We start from the raw sequence: 26593 nt of genomic DNA on the forward strand, positions 1-26593 counted from the left end.
ACTATGGACTCCGGAAAACAAACTGAGGGTTCTAGAGGGGTGGGGGTGGGGGATGGGTTAGCCCGGTGATGGGTATTAAGGAGGGCACGTACTGCATGGAGCACTGGGTGTTATACGCAAACAATGAATCGTGGATCATTACATCAAAAGCTAATGATGTATTGTATGGTGAATAACATAACGTAACAAAATAAAATTTTAAATTTAAAAAAATAAATAAAAACTGTTTTCTAGCTTAATAATACCTAACTCTATCCATTTCATTTATATTTATCTCATATTTTCATATATAATGAAGAATTAGGAACACTATTTTCTGCCTTCCTTGCTATTGTGAGAGCCACCGACACAGCTGAAAACCACAGGCAGCGCACACCCAGAGTTACCGGCAGAGGCTAAGAACCATGGAAGGTACCGTGAAAATGCTCACGGCTCAAAGCGACTGAGCATTCCTAACATCAAGCATAGTTTTCTACAATTACTTTTACTACATTTCTCTTGCTTCCTAAATTTATCTTTTGAACAAAACTGGGTTTAAAAACTTGTATAAAACACACCACTCATATAACCAGAAATAAAATGTTAAAGTTAGCTCATTTCAATTACTTGTTCAATAAATCTTTTGGGGGGGGGGGAGAAAAAAAAACCCTGATAGGATGATTAATAAGAAACCATTGAAATCAAGTAATAAAATTATAGAAGTTTACAGCTAGACTTAAGTTTAGAGAAATTTAGGTTTGGAGGGGGGGTTATAGTCGAAGGTCCCAATCTTACATTCAAGGAACAGACAGAAGGGCCCATGTGACCTGACTCACCTCACACAACTACATCATGAGTCAAGACCTTGAGCCCATGTCTTAGGACTTGCAGAACATGCCGTATCAGCACACAGTTTTAGTGCTTTACACTTCAGTTATAAGAAAAACCTCTTCTAATCTGCCTCATTAGGTTCAGAAATTTCTGGGGTTGGTAGAAATATCTGGCTGAATACTGTTACTTAAAAGACATTCTTTTTACATCATATGAATCTTTAAAAATATTTTATAACTTAAAATGGAAATAACTAAAGGAATTATTTATTTAAAATCACCCACAAATGTTAGTTGTATCTAAAAACAGGTACTGTGCTAACTGAATTACCTACTACAATAATAAAACCACAAAGTAACTCTAAAGGACTGGAATTTTTTCTAGCCCTCCGTAGACACCGGTGTTATAGAACAGAAGAGCACTGTGTCTAAGAAGAAAAGAACCTGGCCTGGACCTCCAAGTCTACTGCTTCAACACTTGGAGAAGTCACAGATGGGAGCTTAGTCTGTTCAGCTGTAAAATATTAAAAACAGGCGCCCTGCCTGAGAGGCTGCTTTTTGAACTGAGAAAATGAATCCAAACATACCGTTTCTTAAAAGTACAGGTGACTCTTGAACAATGCGGGAGTTAGGAACACCAACCCCCCACCCCATGCAATTGAAAAATCCATGCGTAACTTTTGACTCTCCAAAAACTTAGTTACTAATAGCCTACTGCTGGCCAGAAGCCTTGCCAATAAACAGCTGATTAACACATACTTCGTTTATTATACACTCTATTCTCACAATAAAGTAAGCTAGAGAACGGAAGCTATTACTAAGAAAATCATAAGGAAGAAAAATACATTTACATTACTGTATTTATCAAAAAAATCCACATGTAAGTGGGTTCGCTCAATTCAAACCTGTTGTTCAAGGGCCAACTGTACAATGCAAATGACTCATTGTGCTATTACTACTTTTTGGATGTCCACAGAACTTTCTTCTGGTATACAAACACTTTCCAGCTTTGAACATTCGACCAACTGCTCCAACTCTCAAACATACACCTTCTCAATTTACTACATAAAACAAATTCTTAAGTCTTGCCATAATTCAACTTACTATTAACTATGAATGCTATTCACATGCTACATACATTTTATAAATGCAAAGTCAGATCAACTACTGACAAAAATCTTAATACATACAAGGGATGCCCCCTAATCGTAATGTGACTTTACTATAGCCAATTTCATTAAAACCACATACTATTGAATTAGAAATAAACCACATTTCCTTCAAATAATCCAGCATAAGAAATACATTGAAATTTTCCAAGTTTTTGATCATCATTTGATATATTAAATGACCTAAAGAAAACAGTGGCAACCCCAATTCCTAAGTGCATGGAAAAAATCCTTGGTCAGCATTCATCATATCCTCCCCATCCCAGTGGGGAAAGAAATTTTACCTCAACCATAGTTAGTAAAAAAAATTCTCCCAAACCAAAAATCAATGTAGTGATGAATGCAGTTAATTCAGGAAATATTATGAATGCGCACCTACACACTTGCACATACGAATACATGTATGTATAGCGAGAGATTTCTACATTTATTCTGTTAACTACCCATTAAAAAAAAAAAACAGCTGAATCTCTAGTCTGAATATTAAAATGACCAGCAAGGTTAATTCGCATTACATTTTTTTCTTTTACATTTTAAGAAGTTTCGTACTATAATAAATGTGCACTAAAGTAGTTTATAACAGCATAAAATCAGCTCTGTAAGTTTGTGATAATGGAATCTGACTTGTTTTCCTATAACTTTATTTTTCTACTTACCCACCTTTTCATAAAAATAAGCTTCCAGTTTCTTCATTTTAATTAATATTCTTTAAAAATAACTTTTTCCCTCCCTATTACAAAATGAGAGAATGTGGTTATGGCTTATGAGTGTTTTTTAATTAAGTGGGATACACAGAAAAAAGAAAAAGCCAACACACTTTTTAATGCATACTTCTTATCATCTCTCATCAATCCAGAATCTCATGTGGCATGTAAAACTGAAAACCATTAAACCATTTTTGTGTATTTACTGTTCTCCCATTTTAAGGAATAAACTACCACACCAACAAATAATTTCTGATACGTCATAAACTTACCTGGTTAGTTAGAGGTTGCTGAATCTGGTCAGAATAAGATAAGGCAGAAACCTGTTGGTCACTTATGTTTGGCTGGCGACGGTCACTGTACTGATGTGAATGGGGCATCTGTCCAGCCATCTGAAGGCCAGCAGCATGGAATGAAAATGACGGTGCAAGCCGAACAGATGAAGGTTTGCATGCTGAAGTCTCTCCTCCTACGAGAAGACAACAAGTGAAGTTGAAAGGATGTATTTATATCCTAATGTCTGCATCTTTTGACCTATATGATAGTTCCTTCCATAAGGACCTTAGGATGTTCGAACATATTAAAAACTTCTAAAACTACAAAGTGCAAACAAGAAACTACACTTGACACAACAGTTCTGTTAAACGGTATAAAATATGGTGATTTAAGTGAGTGTCTATAAATCTGTAGCAAGAGAAAATCTTAAGTAAATCTTTTTGTAAAGCAATAGGAATAACAACCCTTAATACTTATTTTCACTTATGAGATTTTCATCGAGAACTGTTAAGCTGCACAAGAATATCTGATTTCTTGAGAAAGGCCTCTCCGATGGATCAGCTCCTTTGAAACCAATTCAAAGGAACACTGCTGAGATGCTGCTTTGCACCTGCCAGGTGTATGCAATCAATATTCCAGCATCCCCCAAACCAAGTGAAAGATCCGTCTTAATGGTGCTCACCACTGACACCGGTAATTAAAAGTTGAGCATACAAACACACAGGCACAAATTCACAGGATGCTGGATTCCTCCAAACTCTTCGACACAGTCGTAAGAGCACCCAGACCTGGCAAGCGCACTGCAAGTGTGAATGGCCAATAATGATCCCACAAGTAGGCTGGGACCGCAGTCATGATTTTCATCGTAGACGTGGAAAATTAACACTTGGTCAAAAGTATTTGGTAGTTAATTAATAAAAGTTAATTCTTCCTTTAAAAAAAGAAAGAAAAGAAAAAAGAACTTTCTTCCTAAATTTAACCACACTTTTAATCACAGACTAAAGCCAAAATGCGAAGTGCCAAACCCTGGTCAACAAACTGAGGACGCAGAATTCCGGTGCTTGTCTTCCTGAATACACCAGCTAACTGCAACCATACAACAGACCATACTGTTCAGCACCAGGGTGCTCTTGCTAACGTACTGTTTCAGACATACGAGAGCGCTGGCCCAACAGCGCAGAGCACGGATGTTCAGCCAGACTGCTGCAGTCTGAAATCCAGCTCCACGCTTACTGACTCTGTGGCCTTGCACACCTAACTTCCTAAAAAATTAGAGTAATATCTACCTCAAAAGCCTGTGGTGAAGGTTAAGTGCTTTCATATGTGTAAAATACTTAGAATAGCTCTGGCAATTAATAAATGGCCCAATATTGGCTGCAACTGCTGTATTGTGATGTATAGTAAAGAACAATAGAGAGAGCACCCACTTTTGTGGGGCTAACAACCTCTAAGGGAATGTCACATAGACTCCCCAAACTGAAGAGAACAAAGCTCAATTCTCTCAAAATATAAGTTCCACTTCTATTTTCTACCACAGCAAATGACACCGTCTTCCCCCCAGTCAACCAGAAGCAAAGCTCCTGGAGTCCAGTGAGAGCTCTTCTCCCTCACAGACTAACCTCATGCGAACAGCCGCCCAATCTTGCTGGTTCTACCTCCCATAACATTCAAATACAGTCACTTCTCATCTCCAGTAACCCATGCCTCACTTAGAGGACTAAAACAGATTCCTAAAAGCTCTTTCTATCTTTACTCTGCCCATTTCTGATTTCTTCAGTAAGATACTAGAGTGACTTTTCTGAAGTGCACATCTCAAGGCCTCCACCCCCACTGAAACGGGACTATAACCTGCCTCGGCACTGCCTTCAGACCTTAGCTTCTGTCTCCCTCCATTACAGCATGAGGTCCTTAACGGACCCACAGTACAGGATCAATAAGTATTTGCTGAATAAGTAAAATGACAGTGTTACTATCATCAAAGATGGGGTAATTTTCTAAACATTTCATTACTCATACTAAAAAAATACAGTCAATTTAATTACATAGAACAACGCTGTTCAGTTAAAAAAAAAAAAAAAAAAACTGGGGGGGGTGCACCTGTGTAGCTCAGTCAGTTAAGTGTCTGCCTTCAGCTCAGGTCATGGTAAGTGGGCTCTCTCCTCAGCGAGGAGTCTGCTTCTCCCTCTCACTCTCCCTCTGTGCTCTCTCTCAAATAAATAAATATTTTTTAAAAAACTGGGAATTTATCATAAGGATATAATCGAGGACGCTCACAAAGACAGGGAAGAATGTTTATCTTGGTATTGTCTACAACAGCAAAAAAGAAAAAAGGAAACCTAAATGTCAAGTAATGGAGGGAAAGGGAGGCTTCACATTTGCGTGTTAAAATCACAAAAAAACTGGGAAGGAATATAAACATATATAAAAAAGATTGAGTTCTTTGATATATATATAGCTCTTATAAATAAACCATAAAAACAGTAAGGCCCTAAATGACAAATTACTTAACTACTCTAGGTCTTAGTTTCCCTATCTATGCAGCAGAGTTATTATTATACTAACCCTATTCCCTTAGGTCTATTATGAAGTTTTTTAAAATAAGACACCACAAGTAAGCCATGAATAATGGATCCTAGTACTTTAAAAAAATATTAGCTTCTATTATCAATGTCATTATTATAGACTATGTTTAAACTTACTTATAATATATAGAAATAAGTATAAAATCATTAGTATACAGCTTAAATAATTATCAATTGAACCTGTGACAAGGAAAAAAAAAAATGGCCATCATGCCAGAAACCCCCCAACACCACTCCATGACCCTCTCAATCAATACCCAATTTCCTCTACCCCAAAGTTACTATCTTGACCTCCAAAACCAGATTAGTTATAACTCTACATAAATGGGTTTATTCACTTCATGTTACGTTTATAAGTTGTGGTTTATTCATTATCATTACTTTTTGGTATCCCATCATGTGAACATGTGATGATTTACTTATCTCTTTGACTTCTGATTGACATTTGGATTATTCTTAGTTTAGAGCTATTATAAATAATGCCACTAGGAAGAGTCTTGTTAAGTGTCTTTTGGAATATATAGAGATGCTGTTCTGCTGTTTTTCCCCTAGCAGTATATGAAAAATCCCCTGTTTCATTCCTTCACTAACACTTAGAATCATTATTCTTTCTAATTTTCAACCATTACTGGAGGTGTGTAGTGGTACTCCACTAAGAGTTGAACTTATATTTTCCCAGTGACTATGATCATCTTTTGATTTATTTATGGCCAGTTAAATACCCACTTCTGTGAAATGCCCATTCAGATTGCTTTTCCATTTTTCTATCAAGAAAGTTTTTTTCTTATACATTTCTAAAACTTAGAACATTTTATTTGTAACATATTTTGGGTATGAGCCCTTTATTGGCTGTAAGTGGTTTGCATTGTCACCCTCTTAATGGTGTTTTTTAACCAGCACAATCTCTTAATTTTACCACCCTTTGTTTTAGAATTAGTATTTTTGGTGTCCATTTAAGAAATGTTCCCTTATACCAAAGTTATCAAGAAATTCTACATTACCTTCTAGAAGTTCAGTTTCACCATTCACATCCAGATGGACAATGCTCTTGGATTGGATTTCTGTGCATGTGTACCAAAGGAATCAAGTTCCATTCCCCCGCCACAACCCCAAATGGACATTTGATTGACTCAGGACCAATGATTAAAAAGATAAACTTTCCCTGCTGCTCCGCAATGCCATCTTTATCATAAATGACATGCCTGGGGCGCCTGGGTGGTTCAGTCATTAAGCGTCTGCCTTCGGCTCAGGTCATAATCCCAGGGTCCTGGGATCGAGCCCCACGTTGGGCTCCCTGCTCAGCAGGAAGCCTGCTTCTCCCTCTCCCACCCCCCCTGCTTGTGTTCCCTCTCTCACTGTCTGTCAAATAAATAAAATCTTTTTTAAAAAAATAAATAAACGACATGCCCATATGTGTTTAGATCTGGTTTTAGATTCTCTATTCTGTTCTACTGGACACAGACCTACCTAGATTTCTTAAAACTTTGTGTAAGAACCAGCTAGTTTTAATATCCAGTAGAGAATTTTGTGGTTCCTCAAGAATGGTTTGGTTAGGGGCGCCTGGGTGGCTCAGTTGTTAAGCATCTGCCTTCGGCTCAGGTCATGATCCCGGGGTCCTGGGATCGAGCCCCGCATCAGGCCCCCTGCTCCGCGGGAGGCCTGCTTCTCCCTCTCCCACTCCCCCTGCTTGTGTTTCCGATCTCTCTCTGTTTCTCTCTGTCAAATAAATAAATAAAATCTTAAAAAAAACAAAAAGAATGATTTGGTCATTCTTAGCCCTTTGCATGCCCATGTATGATTTAGAATTAGCTCATCAAAATCACAAAACAAAAAAACACATGTTGGCACTGTGGTTGAAACTGCACATTGTCCAATCAATTGACTGCAACTGATCCAATCAATTATGTGCATTAAACTGAACAGTGGACTGTTCAATAGTTTTTTGCAATGATGAATTTATCAGCATTGTCTAATAAGCAGCTACTAGCACTACCAGGCATTTGAACAGTTTTATTTTTCCTTCCTAATCCTTATTCTTCCTCTCGCCTTACTCTACTTGCTGTTGTCCCTCTAATACAGTGATGATCAGAAGAGGAGATACAGGTACCCCTGGTCCCACTCCCAACCTCAGGAAGTATGCTTTCAACGTTTCTCTAGTATTGTCGTTACTGTAGGTTTTTAATGGATAACCGTTATCAGATGAATCAAGTTCCTTTCTAGTCCTAGTTTGCTAAAACTTTTTCCTCACAAATGGATGCTGAATTTTATTAAATGCTTTTTCTACACCCACTGAGATGACACCAGTTTTCTGATCTACACTGTTAACATGGTGAAATACACTGATTGATTTTTTAATGTTAAACTGACTTTGCGTTTCCTGGAACACAGTTTGTTCATGATTATCGTTTTTGTGACAATTCACTGATGAAACCACCTGGCCTTAAGAGTTTTTTTCTTTGTGGGTAGTTAAAAGTTAATAATTAAAAGTTGTCTTTCTTTAATAGGACTACTGAAATTTTGTATTTCCTGGTGTGCCTGTTTTGATAAGTTGTAGTTTTCTAATAGTATATCTTCATCTACATTTCAGACACACTGGCATCAAGCTCTTCATTATACCCTCTAAGCTTTTCTATCAAGATGTAGGTATAATTGTAGTGATACCCCTTCAATTCAGCTCTGGTTAATGAGGTCTTCTCCTACCTTGTCATCAGTTTAATCAAAAGTTTACTAATTTTATTAAGTAACCTCTTTTATATGGGGTTTTCTATTTCTGCTCTCATCTTGTTCTATCAATTAGCAAGAGAGGTATGTTAAAAATATTCCGTTTAAGCATGTTATTGGATTACATAAATTTAGACTTGTTCCACCTTCCTAATGAATAAAACCTTCATCATCATAAACAGCCCTTCTTTATTTCCAATAATACTTCCCCTTGTCTGATATTAGTATGACTGCACCACGCTTGCTCTTATTCTTTGTGTGGTATGCCTTCTGTCCACCCTTTACTGTCAACTCCCCGTTCCCTTATTTTAGATTTGTCTTTTATAAACAGTTTGTAGTTTATAAGTTTATTTAATTTACAAATGTACACTAATAAGAGTACATAAGTACACTGTAACTATACTATACTAGTACACTCTAACACTTAACTCTAAGTTTATCCAATATACGAATGTACACTAATAACCTTTCTATTTATTCCAACCATTTTATGTTCCTTTCTTACCTTCTGCTGGACTGAAATTTCTATACCTCCCCGACACGCAAATTATTTTATTATTTTTTAGTTATCTTATACATTACAATATAGATTACTAATCTTTGACTCATAAAAATCTAATTGTTGTATACTATTGTTGACTTAGGTATGTATACACACACACAATCACAAGACTTCAACTAATCATCCAGCATGGGTAGAATCAGACTCAGGGATACATTTGGAGGCAGAGATGGATGGATAAATTTTGTGATATCCAGATAGCTATGAAAGAAATACAAAGAAATGGCTAGCTGCTACTTATTATGGTGATACTATCCTCCTAAAATATGCGTTTTATTTTCTGAATCTAGATCCAATCAATTATATGCATTAAATTCAACAAGCACTGAGAGGTTACTATGGCACAGTTTGGGAGTGACAATGACACCCATGATCTGTAACAGCACCTCACAAACTTTAATGTTCTTACAAATTGCCTTTGAATCCTATTAAAAATGCAGATTCTGATTCAGTACATCTAGGATAGGGCTTGAGAGTCTACATTTCTAACAAGCCACCAGATGATGCCAATGCTGCATCTAAAAAACAATATAATTGCTTAACTTAATAAAAGAAAGCTATTTTCCGACTAATCCAAGTAGCAGATAATCCAAACATAACCTATAATCCTGACTACCCAATACACCACAGGGCTGATTTCCTCCCCCCCCCAACAGATTTGCCTTCCTAGTTAGATATTTGGTTTTTTTTTTATCATTATTAAAACACATACACATTCCTGTGCAGGGTGGTATACCAGGTGACAAAGAATCCAATGTTCTTTTTAAATTTTACTGTAGGTAATTTGAACATGGGTTAACAAGAAATAACTTTGTTTTTCGTTTATAGAACTTTTTTTAGATGTTTAACTATACCATTTATCACAACTCCTTAGTAACATTACCAGTTGTGGGGCTGCACACAGGTGTATTTGCCACATGCTGTCTCCTTTCTTAGCTCAACTGCTGTGTGTGAAATGCAGAAAGATATGCAAGTTTAATTTCCTCCCACAATGCCAAAAAGTATTTAAGTTATCCATTCATTCATTCCTCTCTTATGATAAGACTCCAAGAAGGCAAACTAATACGAAATTTCTTGTCAGCCCGATTTAATAATTAGGCCCATTACCACGGCTTTTATTCTTTCCAACATTTCCATCTTCCCTTTCAATTCAAATGTTAATAAGAACAAGGACTCAGTTCATCCTATGATGTTAATAAAGTATTAGGTTGAACTGTAGGAAACTGCTAATATTAGACCTCCTTTGGCCTACAAAACAGCAAGTTCATATGGTTTAACCTGACATCTACACCATACTATATATAATCCTTGTCCAACTAAACTAAAAATTAGCTCTAATATTTTAGCCCAAGAATGTATCAAAATACATGCTGCAACATGAAGTCTTGTAATTTAATGATCATCTTATAATATTTAACCCAAAAGTATCTTCATAATCATTATTTGGAGTTCAGTTCCAAAATAACAGTTTAAACTGCTGCCAAATAGTGTGAAAGACAAGTTGGAGAAAAGTATGCAAGTAGGGTCCTATCTGCAGTTTTTATTTCTTTCTGAACAATACGGATCTTTTTTTTTTACCATGAGCGTGTTTCTAAAATTTCATAAAAATTGTGTTGGTAAATAGCTTACTTAAAAACAAACAAAAAAAACAAAGTAGCTTTTTCATTCCACTCAGGTACTATGTTTCAGCAAAAACCTGTAAAAACCAGAGACCATAACACTAGTAGGAATTAGCAGTGATTCCACAGAGAAGCATTCCAAGAACAGATCTGAGACTGGGAGATGTCAAGCCACAAAAGGCAGAGGTAGACATAGAGCAAACGTCAAACAGAAAAGCCTGGGAGCAGACCATGAATGAAAAACACAATCGTTTATTCACCTCTGACGTTAAGACCCACCAGGAACACCGCCTGTAGCGAACTTCAATTTCTTTGGCTATTAATATGTGGAGAGAGGACCGACCATTCTTGTGGTTATTTTAATTCACATTTGATTTCAAAGAGAAAGAACAATGTTAAAGAACAAAAATAAATGAAAATAATTCGAGTTAATTACAACTATAACATCCAGAAGGTGGAAACTCTTACGAGGCCAAGCTTCTGAGACAGACTCCCCTAAGAAAGGAAGGGAGGACAACCAAGACTACATGGGAAAAATGTGCAATGTCACTAGCAACAAGACATGCCCATAACAGAGGAGAAGAAAAACGTCAAAGGAATAATAGCCAACTGCACTTTAAATGAAGTGCTGGGAATACAGGCACAGGACTAAGAGGGTAACTGAACATAAGTCCATGAAAAAAGTTTTGTTCACCAAGATATCATCAGTACCAAGAACAGTGCCTGGCACATGGCCTGCATTCAATAAATATTTGTTCAATGAAACAATGAACTGAATCCATCAGGAATATTTAGAATATGAAGAAATGGTTGAGAAAGGGAGGGAGAGAGCTGAAGGGGGTAAGGATGAAAGAAGTATTTTTACAATGAGGGGCACATGAGTCAGAAATAAAGAACAGTCTAATCATAGCACAGGCTAGAGGAGTCAATTTGTCTTACTCATTTTTATATCCCAAGCACACAGCACACTGCATGGCTCCACAGTAGGTGTTAAATAAATACAGATTAAAGTCAAACTATGTTAGGGCTCTGTCAATTATCTAATGATAAGGACAAATAAATTCATTTCTTATTACCCTCTAGTTAGTGGCCAGTATTTGTCATGACAGAATGCGCATACACACACACACACACGGTTTGTTTTGACCGACTAGCCAAAATAGCATATTCAGTTGTCTACAAACACAATGAAATTGCTCATGTAAGATCTAAATAAATGCTCAGGTTTTTCAGTCTGAAACTTTTTAATTAAATTTGTGCATTAAATTATGAACTATAACAATGGGACAGAGATTTTAAAAAAAAAAAGCATGTATTTTTAAAAACCTATAACATCAAACTTCCACTTCTGAGCACTTCTGAGTGCCTCATAACTGAACTACCGCACTCACCAGGAGTAGCTACAAAACTGGTCAGACACATGAAATAACTGTTTCCAGACACTAGACAACAGGCAGCGTAGAGCTGTGATCCCTGAGAAGAAGGAAACAAAGCTGGCGAGCTCCACAATCACCCTGGCTTTCTATCTGGGGACAATTTCCAGAGTACGATGTAGAGAGGGGGAGCCCAAATATAATAGTAGTGATCTTGCTGAGTGGGGAAGAGACCAGAGTTCATGGCTACAGAGCTGGCAGGAATTTGTGAGGCAGGCCACAGAAAGAAGGAAGCTTTGCAGAGAAGGCGCTCCATTAATCTACACCTAGAAATCCCCCTGACTCAAATACGAAGCTGCCCAAGCGGCAGGTGCACGTCCGGGAGGGTAGACAAAAACCAACTTGCCAGGGAGCGATGAGGTGAACCACTAGAACTCACACAGGACCGGGAGACGGTAAGTGCTCCAATCAGCCAGGCTGGAAAAACCCGGAAAACACCACAGACGTTCAAAACAGACCGCCAAAAATCCACACTTCAGGAGTAGAGCTATCCTGGCCCTCCAATAAAGGTTGCCGTCTGCCTGTCCGGACAGACACTGAAACATACCTCAAAGGATCAAGATGGTGTGCAGTCTGCCAGGACAAAATTCAACACCTTTTAAAGGACAACAAAACCCAGATGCTCAACTACCTCGCATTCTTAATGCCCATATCCAACCAAAAATCACCAAGCAACAAGGTGCACCTGGCTGGCTCTGTCGGTAGAGCAGGCAACTCTTAATCTCAGGGTTGTGTGTTCAAGCCCCATGTTGTCTGTATTCAGGAGGAAAACAAACCCATCTATAGATCTAGAAATGATAGAAATAATGAAGTTAGCAGAGAAAAAACAGGTATAGAAAGGTTTTAAAATATAAGGGAAAATGTAAACAAAATAAGAAAAAACAGCAAATCTTGTTTTTTTAAGTTTATTTATTTAAGTAATCTCTATACCCAACAGGGGGCTCCAACTCAAGATCCCAAGATTAAGAGTCACATGCTCCTCCAACTGAGACAGCCAGGTGCCCCAAAACAGCAAATCTTAATAGATAAATAGAAACTATAAAAAGAAACCAAATGGTAATTCTAGAAATGAAAAATAACTGTAAATAGGGGCTCCTGGCTGGCTCAGTCGGTGGAGCTTGCAACTCTTCATCTGGGCGTCATGAGTTCAGGCCCCACATTGGGCAAGGAGTTTACTTAAAAAAAAAAAAAAAAGAAAAAGAAAAATAACTGAAATGTAAAATTCAGGAATGGATCAAATAGCAGATGGAGCACAGCAGAAGAAAAGATCAGTGAATGTAAGAACAATGCACTATAAATTAACTAAACTGAAAATAAGTATATAATGGAAAAAAATATAAACCAAGCCTCCAAAACCTTCAGAATAAAGTCAAGCTAACATTGCTATTTAAAGGAGGCATCAAAAGGGAGGGAGAGAGAAATTCGGGAAAGAAAATTTATGAAGAACTAAGTCAAAAGTTTTCCAAATTCAACGAAAAGTATCAACCCACAGATCCAAACTCAATCAAGCACAAGCAGTGTAACAATACACACACACACACACACACACTCACTAAGACGCTCAATTGTTAAAAATCAATGATGAAGAAAAAAACTGTAAAAGCAGCCAGAGGTGGGGAAAATACACATTTACATATAGCAGAACCACAGACTTCTCATCAGAAATCATGCACACTAGGAAAAAAACAAAGCAACATCTTAAAATGATAAAAGAAAGACCTTTAACCCACAATTCTATATCCACTGAAATAAACCTTCAAAATGAAGGCAAAACACTTTCAGACAAATGAAAGTGAAAAAATGTTTCAACAGCAGACTTGGCACTCCAAAAATGTTCACAGTTCACAGAAGGGAAATGATTCCAGACAGAAACTGAGATCTATACAAAGGAATACAGACCAACAGAAATGGTAGAACTGTAGATAAATAGTAAAGACATTTCTCATCAGTATTTTTAAGAGATAACTCATTGTTTAAAGCAAAAATAACAACATACTGTAGAGTTTATAACATACATAAAGTCACACAGGTGTCAACCACAGCACCAGGGAGGGAGAGAGAAAACGGAAGTACACAACAGCATAACTTAATTAAGGCTGCACATGGTAAGCCCGCAAGCACCTACTAAGAAAGACCAGATGGACAGATGACTAGAATACAGAAAATCTTACTTAACCTTACAGTAAACGGGTCCTTAACCCTTTCAATTACAAAAGGCAAACCAAATTCTTAGAGCTGAAATAAGAGGTCAAGAACTTATTTTTAGTAATAGCATCTGGAACACAAAAGAAATTAAAATAGTCATCCAAAATATAGCTGCTGGATTCCAGAAATTATTATACTGTACACAATATAACATGTAATATGGTTATATTTATATGGCCCCCAATATTCTAAAATTATCAAGTATTTTTAAATAGTAAAAAATAAGCAGATAATAATTTTATAGGTTATCAATAGTCATGAAAATTCCAAGTATTTTTTTTTTTTACAGTATCCATAATATAAAAATGTTTCATCAGTAATAAACCCATTTTTCCCCATTTCGCAGAAAACAAGGTGCAAGCAACCTTTGATCCTTTAATTTCTAGGAATTGGAGGGGGGAGTGCTTGAAACAGACAGATACACAAAGATATACAATGTCTCTAGAGATACTTTAGAGGTGAGATTACACTTTTTATGAATCCTTAAACCCCTTCATCCTGCTTTGTTCACTACTGAATCCCCAGGACTCAGAACAGTGCTCAGCACACAGCACAAGTTCTGTAAGTAACTGTTGCCTAACTGACTAAATGAGTAGTATAAAAGAGCACAGACATTCATCAACTTATAAATGTGAACCCACCATTTGTAAAGTCAATCTGCCACTGGAAGATTTAGAAATGCCAACACAAAATGGAAGATTAACATGCTGCAATAAATTAAACATACTTTAGGTATGATTACCTGAAATAACTTATTTGAAATAACTGCGACAAAACTTCTAAAAAACTGAAAACAAATACTTTACCAGAAAAAATATACGCGAAAGAAAGCACTTTATTTAACACAACTAAAATAATCACTTCCATAAAGTGTTCACAAATATGCTTTTGAGGCAAATACAATATAAAACAGTTTAACTTCATGATTGTAGTTGAATGATCCTTGCTGGCTTATAATGGTCTTAAATTTATATATTCTCTAACCGCCCCCCCCAACACACCCCAGTCCTTTTGGGGGACAAAAAAAGCAAACTTGTTTCTAAGAGAAGTTTAATTTTAGATGTTGTTTCACTGGACAGCCCTGCAGAGGGGCAAAAAATGATGCCTTCCAGACCAGCAGAATCCAGGGAACAGCACGAGGGAACAGCCAATGAGCCAGGACCTGCTGAAGCAGCCTTTTCAGGAATATCAGTGTCTTAATACAAAACCAGCGTTTTGGTCATATATACATGGTCTGAACTACAGGAGTTTCTTTCTAGCAGAGTATTAAAATAACATCATTTATTCAAGAGGTAACTAATCGGGCTAACCTGAGACCAATCCCCTAAGAAAGACATCTACAACCACAGTGAGAGTATCTAGAAGATATACACAGGATGCGATGGCTGTTCTACCAGGCATCCAGATTAATACCACAGAAAATGAGCAGATTAACTGGAGTCCCAACTAGACCATGTGTACGAACGCCAGCCACTTCTCTTAACGGAACAAGGCACCCTCTGACGGCAACCATTCTGACGGCAGCCATTCGGCCTTCAGTAAGTGTGCCGGTCATAAACATGTCAAGATTTCAAGAGTTTTACAAAAATGACATGTCATTCAAATCGACAAATTATATTAGTTATAATCAAGGAACTAATTCTTTCAAGCAAGCTAAGAAATTATCATCACTCAGTTTACATGGTATGCCAGATCCTGAGATTCCAGGGTCTTTCAACAAGAGAAATGAGGACGGCAACCACACAGCTCAACACTCTCAGTCCTGATTTCAAAGCTGTCTCTCACACAAGTACCTGTCAGATGATGTCTCAGCAATTCCAGACACCTGCGATAGGATTCGCAGTAGCCAGCCTAACTGGCAGTAGCATGACAAGAGCATTCCATGAACGCCACTTCCTATTTTCAATCAGAAGATGGGGTTTCCGTTCACTTCTTCCCAAGTCAGTCTCTGTGGGACAGTTAAGGGAAAGCACTGGAACAATCTAGACAAGGTAAGTGCAGGTTTCAAGTGGTTCGTAACCACCTTTGTGAAACCTTATGGTCCAGGGTCCTGCTTTCTACATCCCTACAGATTCCTCTGTAACATGGAAATAGCATATTCATTTATAACACAGGAAAAATAAGAAATACATCTGGAACGTTCAGCTTGCTATATAGAAACACACTGGACTAGGGGCACCTGGGTGGCTCAGTCGGTTAAGCATCTGCCTTCGGCTCAGGTCATGATCCCAGGATTCTGGGATCGAGCCCCGCATCGAGCTCTCTGACAGCGGGGAGCCTGCTTCTCCCTCTCCCTCTGCCTGCCGCTCCCCCTGCTCGTGCTGTCAAAAAAATAAATAAAATCTTAAAAAAAGAAAGAAATACACTGGACTAGGATTTAAGACCTCCTCTTGCTTGCCTTAGCACAAGCGCAAGTACAGCATGGTTACAAACAAGTCCATTTCCTCATACACGAAATGAGAGGATTCATTATCTTGTCCAATCATGTAAGCCCAAAGCATTCCCTCCCTTGTAAAATGCCATGGATCTGAAATGTTATACAGATCGTTGCCAAAGGAAAGAAAAGACTGTGCTCCAAAGTCTGTTTGGAGCTTAAAAGACGTATTTTAAATAATGTCAGCTATATTCTAACTTAGTTCCTTTTTTAAAAAAAATCTATACAAAAACAGTAAAATGCTACTTATCTAAAAAATATTAAAATGTTATGTATACACACATGCGCACATATATAATGTATATATATATGTACATATAAACGAAACTTATTTACCCAAAGACGTGCCCTCCTCTCCCACCCTGTTCCAGTTTTCTTCAGATATCCTGACCATAACTTTGTCAAGGCCTATATAAGCACACTAAAGTTGACTTCCCAAAACCTGGAAGTACAAAAAGAAAAATCACATATTATAACACAGTGAAAAGATGAAATATTATGAAGCCATTAAAAAGCTGAACACTGCCTTCTAGCTGCCTTCCCCTCGAGGGGAGAAGGATCCAAACACAGAAAGAAGCAGCTAGGAATACAACACAGGCAGAAATGTCACCTACCACAGGCCATCAATCACCTTCAACTATGCCACAACCATGGCATTTTAAGAAATGTCTGAAGATGCTACCAAGTTTCAGGCACAGAAGGTTTCTTTGGAAAGAAAGCGGCCTCAGACCTTCCCTGATCTTTACCTCTGCTTTCTCCCAAAGCAGGCAGAGCGACAGCAGCTGAGAGGGGGAAAACCAAAACAAAACCACCCAACATATTTTTAAAAAACTTTCCCCCTCTCCTGTCCCAAGCAGAAAAGAGAACCATACACAACCTCCCCACTCATTTTTAGTTCTAGCTAAACAGCTGTAACACACAAGATATTTTTAAATCTAGTTAAGTACTTGGGTACCTATATTGAATTGCAGCATAACACTTAAAATTATCCAATGAGGCAATCATTTGGCTTTGTGATCCCAATTAAAACACTGTATATTTACAGGGATTTTCCATTACAAAATGCCCAAAAGGCAAGATATTCATCTGACCAAAGACACTTTAAAAGTTAAGCACTGAGCAAACTGTTAACTGTTCAACAGCGGTTATAAAATTTAATAATATAAAAAAAGTAACCCTCCAGGGCACCTGGGTGGCTCAGTCATTAAGCGGCTGCCTTCGGCTCAGGTCATGATCCCAAGGTCCTGGGATCGCGCCCCGCATCGGGCTCCCTGCCTGGCGGGAAGCCTGCTTCTCCCTCTCCCACTCCCGCTGCTTGTGTTCCTGCTCTCGTTATCTCTGTCTCTGTCAAATAAATAAATAAAATCTTTAAAAAAAAAAAAAAAGGTAACCCTCCATTAAAAGTATATTTATGTAGCAAATAAACACATCATTTTAGAGCTCATAATTAGTTCTCCTTCTTCCATGTCTACTGTGCAAAAGTGCTTAAAACTTGTACCTCAGTTCTATGCCAAATGGAAACAGCATGGAACATGTTATTGTCCAAAGTATTATACAATATCCTTAATACATAAGAAAGCTCTCTAACAATACAATTAAAAACACCAAGACATGCCCCTCACTTCAGGAAAAAAAAAAAAAAAACAGGGAAAAGATTCAATTCTTACAAACCAATAGTAACTATATAAAAGTTTTCAAACTCACTAGAAGTCAAAAAGTCAGTCAATAAACAAGTAAAACAAGCAAAATTCTTCAGAGTACCCTCAATAATAACTGTATGGTTAAAGCAGGTCTCTATGACCCTTTACCGGAATACTCTGAGTAGTCACAATTCAAGAAAAAGTAATCAAAATAAAATTAGTAATATTTACTGAACTTTTATTTCATGCCAGATATTGTTCCAATATGCCCTTGTACTCCCCAAAAGCTCTGTAAATGAGGTGGCATTATTACAGCATTTGTTGTGTTTTCACACAGAGAGAAGCTCAAGTCAAGCAGCTGGAGAGGGGCCCCAAGTGTGGTGGCCCCATGTTCCCAGGCTCACACAGGCTGGTACCACAGGTTCCTAAGTGGTTGGGAAAACCAGACTGGTTGTCTCCAGAGAACACTCTCTTCACCACTCTGAGCTGGGCCTCAAAGCCAGGAGTGAGAGGGGGAGTGCTCAAGAGACATGAGAAACCCCTCCTAAAAGCTGAGACTGCTGAAACCCTGCAAAGGAGTAAAGATAAACTGAACGACAAGGAAAGGAGACAGGGGCTAGGAAACAGCTTCCAGCTTCAGAGTGTCCCTTCCCAAATACACCCTGCATCAATTCAGGTGAAAACGGGACACGCCAGTGACTGTGGCAGGAGAGAGGTGAATTTAAAAAGGAGTCTAGGAAAAACAAGTCAACTTCACATCAAAAGAAGAAAAGCAAGTTCTCTAAGTATCCATGAGTTTTGTAAAGAGCTCATGCAAATGTCCTGAAGACAAGACTAGGAAGTGGGCCACAATCTGGGCCTGACCTCCACGTGAAGCCTCATCTTGTGACATCCTGGAACTCTGCGAGGCTCTAGGCCCTTGGAGGTGCCCCCATGCTTTCAAGCACACCCCCCCGCTCTGCTTCAAACATTACTGCCTTACTGCTTTGCCTGATCAACTTTCATTTCTCTTCCAAGTAGCAGTTCAAATGTCGCCTCAAGGTTGGCTGGAGAACACACAAGAGTAGGTTAAGGACAGAAGGGCAAGCTGGGCCCAAGAGTCTTATTGCCAGGCTAAGGACTTGGGATTTTGTAAAACAAGTAAGAGGGTGCCAGGGAAGGTGTGCCAGGAGTGACATGACTCCTATTGTGGTTTTAGTTACAGCAATTAACACTCTAGAGTGCATAGATTCAATTTTGCCACTTACTACCTAGCTACCGTGTGACTCTGAGTAAGTTAATAAAATCTGTGCATCCCTTTATCTCTGCAGAATGGGTTAGTAACCATATTTGTACCTCAAGATTATAAAAACTAAAGAGTTAACGTTTAAAGTGGTATATGGCACACGGTTTGTGCTCAATAAATGTCCTATTATTAAAGCTTATCATAACAGAATTGATGTGTAATATGGATCGGAACAGGGAGAGACCACAAGCAGAGATCAATCGGGGGCCTACTTCAACAGTCCAAGCAAAGGACTGTGAGAGCGTTTAGGAGGGTCATGTTAGAAAAGGAAGGAGACATATGAACAGACACTGTGAAGTATAAGTGACAGGACCTGCCCAACTGACCAAATATGGAAGAGGGGAAACAAACTGGATTCAAACATGACTCAGAGGTTTTGGGCCTAGGTGACTCGGAAAACGGTGGTGACACTTAGAAAGTCAGGCAAGGGGACTAAGCTGGATGATGATATCTCCTTAAATGCATTATGACCTGAACTTTAAAGACTGACTTCTAGTATTTGTCACTTTATCAAGCATATGACAGTTTAAAAACTTTATTGAAGAGAGAAAGGAGAAAAAGTACAAAAGTCTTAAAGGAGAAGGAAAAGGGTGAAGCAGAAAAAAAGAAAACTGGCCCTGGGAGCAGAAGGCCAGGGTGCTGGCCCGGGCTCGGAGCTTAGCACCATGACTGTGGGGAAAACATGCCCCACGTGCAGACGGCCCCTTTCCATCCCCTTCAGCGGGGGTAGCACTACCCATCTGAGACGGCTACAAAATATACACACCACTCTCCTCCTCCTTCCCTGTCTCCAAAGCACTGTCCTGGGAGCCTCTTTCTGACAGAGGTAACCTAATCTGCTCCAGACACCTGGGCAGAAAAAAAAGGTGGAACACTCCTGAATGACCATCCCCACAGTGACTTCCAGCTCGGACGTCACCACAGATGCCCGAACGTACCAATCAAGAGTAAGGAGATCTCACCTTCCCCACTGAGATCAACATTACGTATCTATATACAATGTGAGACGCACCCATCTCAGTACAGGCAAAAGCCTACCTCCATCTTCAATACCAGTGACTTTGTGGTCACTGGATTTCCTTTAAAAAGTCATCTAGGTTTTCTAAAACATATAATCTTAACTTCTAAGTTGTGGATACCACATTTTTTGAATCCCTGTACAACGCCATACAGGGACGCTGTAACGAGGATATAAAGTATTTTAACAACTACAACACGTGATGTTTTCTGTTAATCCTATGTGTATATTTGCAATTTCTATTACAATGCTTTAAAAAATTATCTTTAAAAGTTTCACTTACAGCATCAACACCTGAAAACGTGAGGTCATAACCTCAAAAACTGTTGTTACATTTCTCTGCCTCATTTTGTACACATTCCTTACATCCAGTGACCTTCATAAGCACCTAAAACTACTATTCAAAGAGGTCCCACAAGGCCTATGTCTTCTCCTCAAACAGAAGTTTACCTCACATTAACAGTACACCCCTTAACATGAGAGACTATGGGGGGAAAAAAAAAAAGACTGTTTAAGAACTCAAAATATGTAAGGGCTGAGGGGTAATTTGGGGGAAATAACCTCTTTATATTCAGCATATATAGTATATAATTTTATAATGCCAAATATCACAATGCTAAAAATCAGACTTGGTTAATTTTTAATACAGAAAATACTTCTTTTTCTAGTTGAAGGACACCAAAGTAAAAATGTTGATACACGCCAATAACACTTCTCCCCACCTCCCATCTAAAAAGATATTTTCCTTTCTTTTTAAAACTTTTTTTCTAATTGAAGTATAAATGACATATAACATACTAGTTTCAGGGCGCCTGGATGGCTCAGTTGGTTAAGCGACTGCCTTCGGCTCAAGTCATGATCCTGGAGTCCCAGGATCGAGTCCCGCATCGGGCTCCCTGCTCAGCAGGGAGTCTGCTTCTCCCTCTGACCTTCCCCCCTTCATGTGCTCTCTCTCTCTCTCTCTCATTCTCTCTCTCAAATAAATAAATAAAATCTTTAAAAAAAAAAAAAATACTAGTTTCAGGTGCACAATATAATGATTGGATCTTTTAAGTCCCTAGGAAAACCACTTTCGAGGCTTTTAAAATAACCCTCAACTATCTAATACCTATAATGAGGAAAAGGAAGAGTTGTAAAACAATTCAATTAGAATTTTACACTAAACAAACTGGATTTGGGTCTCATAAAAGGTAATCAAAGAATATACCTCTTCAAAGGAGATGAGATAGCAAGACAACCTTCATCCCCTACCTGGCCTACAGAATCCACTCCCAACCACCTCCTTGGAGGCCTTCCTCCATCAATTAACCCCTCTGTCTCCTGTTAGGTAACCTAACACCTCTCTCTCCACGTCTAGCAAATACATAAATATGCTCTATTTCCTCACTGTAAAAACAAAAGCCTTCCTCCATTCTATATAGGCCTTTAACACCCAATCTATCTTCTTCTAATTAATTCACTCAACAAGTATTTCCTGGGCCCCTGCTATGCTCTAGACCTGAGCTGTCCAACATGGCAGCCACTGTGCAGTCCCAGGTGGCTAATGGAGCACCTGAAATGAAGCTAAGAGGAACTGAGATATGCTGTCAATGTAAGACATGTGCAGGATTTCAAGAACTTAGTACCAGGGGAAAAAAAAAAAACAGACTGTAAAATATCTCATTCATAATTTTTAATTTTGAAATAATATGTTTCAAATATATTGGGTGAAATAAAATATATTAGTAAAATTAATGTTACTGTTTGTATTTACTGTTTTTTAAACTGTGACTCCTAGAAACTTTTAAATTACGTAAGTGGTTTATATTTTGTTTCTATTGGACAGTGTGGTTCTGGACAAAATTCAGAGCATTAAAGACATACATATGAAGATGATGAGCAAAGTCTCTGGCCTCCTAGGTTTGTTACTTTATTGCCAGTGACAGGGGAACTCTCAGATAATAAATAAGCAAATTTGAGAATATAAGAAAATGATTAGTGTTTTGAAGACAATAAAACACAGAAAAGAGAAACTGGAGAGGGAACCACAGAGCAGGGTATGCCTCTTCTCCTTCCCACCCCTTATAACAGAGAGGTCAACCAGGCTTCCCCTCAAGTACAAACTCAACAGCCTGGCGGTGGCCGTCTGGAACACGCGCTATGACAGATTTCAAGGCTAACTTGAGCCTCAGCTGGAAGGCACAGCACCCTCTATGAGCCAGGTCTGACCAGGCTGGAGAGCAGGCACAGAGCCACATGTGACCCACGTCTACAAATGGTATCTTCCCATCCACCCACTCAAGCTAGAAACCTCCGTCTTATTCACGCTCTCATTTCCACCTCCCTACACACACACACACACACACACATACACACACACACACACACAATCTAACTACATTCTGTGACTCTGGCCTCAGGAAGGTCTCACAAATCCGTTCACTTTCATACTGTCAAGAGCCTAATTCAGAAGAAAGTGAGGAGAGGGGACTCCACAGTAACTGCTCCTTCTCTAGTCTCCATGCCTTAAGTTAATTCTCCCCAATGCTGTCAAATTTGCATCCTTAAAATGTTTCAAAATCCCCGACACTTTAAAACATCAGAGCTTCCAGGTTTAAGTGTTTACACTTCCTGCCTCAGTGGCTACCATTCTCTCCATCCTGTCCCTCCACAGGCATCCTGACTCTCAGGGGCACTGACGGGGCCTGCACAGAACTATTTCCTGCCCAGAATACAGTCTCTGTTCGCCTCTTTTCTGCTCCTAGAAATCTTGAACTCAAACTTCAAGACTCAGATCTAATGTCATCTTCTCTAAGAAATCTTTCCAGAATCCTAGAGTGAATTACTCCCCTGCTTCATCCTTCCCTTACTCTTCTGCTGTAAACACAGCAAGCATGCTCTGTGCTGAGGTAATCAGTATGTCCTCACAATCAGTACCCATGAATGAGGGAAAGACTGGTCTGAACTGTGTATTCTAACTACAACAATGCAAAGATTTCACATAGACACGATTAAATGAATGGGTGCACGAAGCAAACAGCAACCTCTGAATCCCCTGACCACAACACTCTCGCCTCCTTGTCTGGATGAGGTACTCTTCATGAGCTACCCTACCACCCTGGGCTGAGCTATTTAGAGCACTTCACCCAAATTATATTAGAATGATTTATCCACTCACCCACTAAACTATGGGAAGGCTAAGATATCTTACTCATGTGTATTATGCCAGAACATAAAGGCACTCAGTAAATGTTTATTTAATGAGTGGATAAATAGGTATTATTAGACATATCAACCACCCCACCTCAATTTACAGAGGGGGCACTTGCTACCCAGAGAGGTTTAATGACTTGTCCAAAAAGGTGAGGGGCAAATTAAGACTGAAACACAGTCTCCTATCTTATACCACAACACGGGACCTTTTCTCCTGATGAAAACGTCCTGAAATGTTTCTCATTCTTTGGTCACTCATTATCAGGGCACTCTCATAGTTTGTGGGTATCACGAAAGACCAAAAAAAAAAAAAAAAGCCATGCCTCGTACTATAAAAGCCAAACAGTAACAAAAACTCACTCTTCCTTACACCTCGGTAACCAGGGCTTGCTAGTAACTAAAGTCTGAACGAATGTTCCTGCTCAGAGTTAAGGAACTTGAGGAGTCACTCCTGCAAGGCGCAGGGACAGTGAGCGCACATTCACACAGACACTCACTGTGAAATGCCACGGAGTGGCGCCCTAAACAGAAGGGCCTACGGCTCAACCCTGGCTGTGTCCTCTGCCGCCTGCCTCTTTGGTTCCTACTTATTTTTCTAGCAGTCTCCACCTTTCCAATCAATTCTGTGGCAAACTTATAGCCCTCCATTAAATTCATTTTTTCTGCCCAAGTTAGCCAAGGATGAGTACCTATTGTCTGCATCCAAGAACCGTGACTATCACATAAATGAACAATGAGGGACCATCACCCCCACCCCCAAAAAAGATCACAGGTCGGGGGTTGGTTATTATATATATATCAGAAACTATATATATATAGCAGAAACATGGGAGAATGAGTAAAGGAACAATAATAACTACGTAGAATAAATCACTGTCTTGCTGATGACATTTATGGTGGCTGCATCTGCCACATGGACTAGATTGCTCATCAATAACCAAAGGCGTTTCTTTTTCCTGACTGACGCAGCTAGCTCCCCCTGCAGTTACCACGGCCCCGTGACTAAGACTGTCCCACAGAACATCAGCGTGAGTGCTGTGTGGTACTACAGGCCTAACCCATAAAAATCTCCCACGTAAGGGCACCTGGGGGGCTCCGTCGGTTACTCATCTGGCTCTGGATTCTGGCTCAGGTCGTGATCTCAGGGTCATGAGATCAAGCCCTGCCTGGGGCTCTGCACTCAGCAGGAAGCCTGCTTCTCTCCCACTCCCTCTGTCCCTCCTCCTCTCTCTGCCCCCCCCAATAAATAAATAAATCTTTAAAAAGGAAAAAAATCTCCGATGTATACATACTTTTTTCCCAATCCGATGACTGGATGCTAAAACCCAGGGTGATGACCTTTGGACACTGTATGTATGTATATAGTATAGGAAAAATGTCTAGCATCCCTGAATAACTGTATAGAGCAGGGCAGTTATCCCCTGGTGTAGATGTCAATGGGCTATTACATGAGCAAGAAATAAACTTTACTGATTTAAACCACTGACAGGTTGGGTATGTTTGTTATACCCGTTAGCCTACCAAAATGAATACAGATATTAGTATCTACCTAGAAAGGTTAGTAAATACTTAAATGTTATTTCCAAGTTTGAAAACACTGACCAAATATAGGACACTTACCATTAGTAAGGATCTGCACTAATACAAAGTTACCTCCCACAAGTTAAGAATATGTGGTTTTGGTTTTGAGGGGGTAGACTTTTTTTTGGAGAATAGGTACAAAAGCAGAGGGTAAAAGGGAAAGAACTGATATGAACATTCAAACCAAATTAAATAATCCCTGTTTTATACATATATTTCTCTCCTCTGTTCAGTATCTGAATTCAAAAAAACTCAGTATACAAATGTTTTTCCAGGAGAAATCATGACCTATACTAGAAGCGTATTTTCCTACAGATTTTATTTTCCTACAAATTTTCATAATGAAAACAGTTATATTATAAAAAGTCCTACCTTCTCAATAGCTCACTTGGGGAGCTTTTAAAAATACAGAAGACACACACACACACACACACACAAAAAATACAGAAGACACCCCAACTTCTAACAATTTGGACTCTTAGGTCTCAAATGGAGACCAGACATCAGTATTTTTCAAATACTTCCCAGGTGATCTGGTTATGGGTAGAATAAAGATTTTTATTAAAAATTTTAAGATTTAAAATAGTGATGATATCACACAAGTACTTGAATAATTAGAATAAAGGATAATTGTAAAAATCTACAGTGTCAACTCATCAACGGACAGAAAGGTTTCTATTAAAATCCTTTCTAAAATATTTTACATTAGTATTATAAGTAACAAATACTCAACTGTACAACCATTATTCTTTGCATTTTGAGGAACCAAGTCAACCAAGAAGTCACAATGGGGAAAAAAGATCAAAAATACAGGTTTTTAAAAAATTACTTGGAAGAAGGTAATATTTAGACAGAAAAATCCATCTCTTAACAGCTCTTATTAACCAATACTTCTGAAGAGTGGGACTCTAGGGAAACATGAGCAAATATCATTATTTATTTTATATACACTTTTATTACTTTATCATTTTAATGTACTGTTTTTAAATCACCATACACAATTCACATTTAACAGAAAACACCAACAATAAATGTTCTCTGAAAACTAACAGGCTCCCTACCTCAAAGCAAAATCAGTGACCTCCACCTCTTGATTTACCAGTGATCCATCCCACACCCAGGGGATGGAAACTACCTCTACATCCCAAAGTTTCCAACCATCTGTCATCACTGTTGGCTACTCAAATCAATCTTTTATTTTCTAGCTTTGAAGCTGAACCATAACTTCAAATACAATGGCTGTCAAGGTTTGAGCAGGGGTCAGCCAACTTTTTCTTAAAGTCAAAGTGTGAATATTTTAGAGTTTGTGAAGCACTAAGTCTCTGTTGCAGTTAATCAACTCTGCCCTTGTAGCACAAAGGCA

The 26593-nt window shown here is 38.6% G+C and overlaps 1 protein-coding gene across 8 annotated transcripts in view; it reads right to left on the reverse strand.

Moving 5' to 3' along the window:
• The window catches only part of DYRK1A (dual specificity tyrosine phosphorylation regulated kinase 1A), a 149587-nt gene that overhangs the window by 37236 nt on the left and 85758 nt on the right, over window positions 1-26593 (reverse strand). For 7 of the 8 annotated variants that reach the window (XM_078073607.1, XM_078073584.1, XM_078073631.1 and 4 more), the window contains one exon: window positions 2955-3151. In XM_078073607.1, coding sequence (XP_077929733.1) covers window positions 2955-3151 — 197 coding nt within the window. Of the gene's footprint in view, window positions 1-2954; window positions 3152-15873; window positions 15922-26593 lie in introns of those variants that run through there. The other variant, XM_036076326.2, reaches the window with a different exon arrangement.

Source organism: Halichoerus grypus, chromosome 1 (genome assembly GCF_964656455.1).
Source record: "Halichoerus grypus chromosome 1, mHalGry1.hap1.1, whole genome shotgun sequence".
Classification (NCBI taxonomy): Eukaryota; Metazoa; Chordata; class Mammalia; order Carnivora; family Phocidae; genus Halichoerus; species Halichoerus grypus.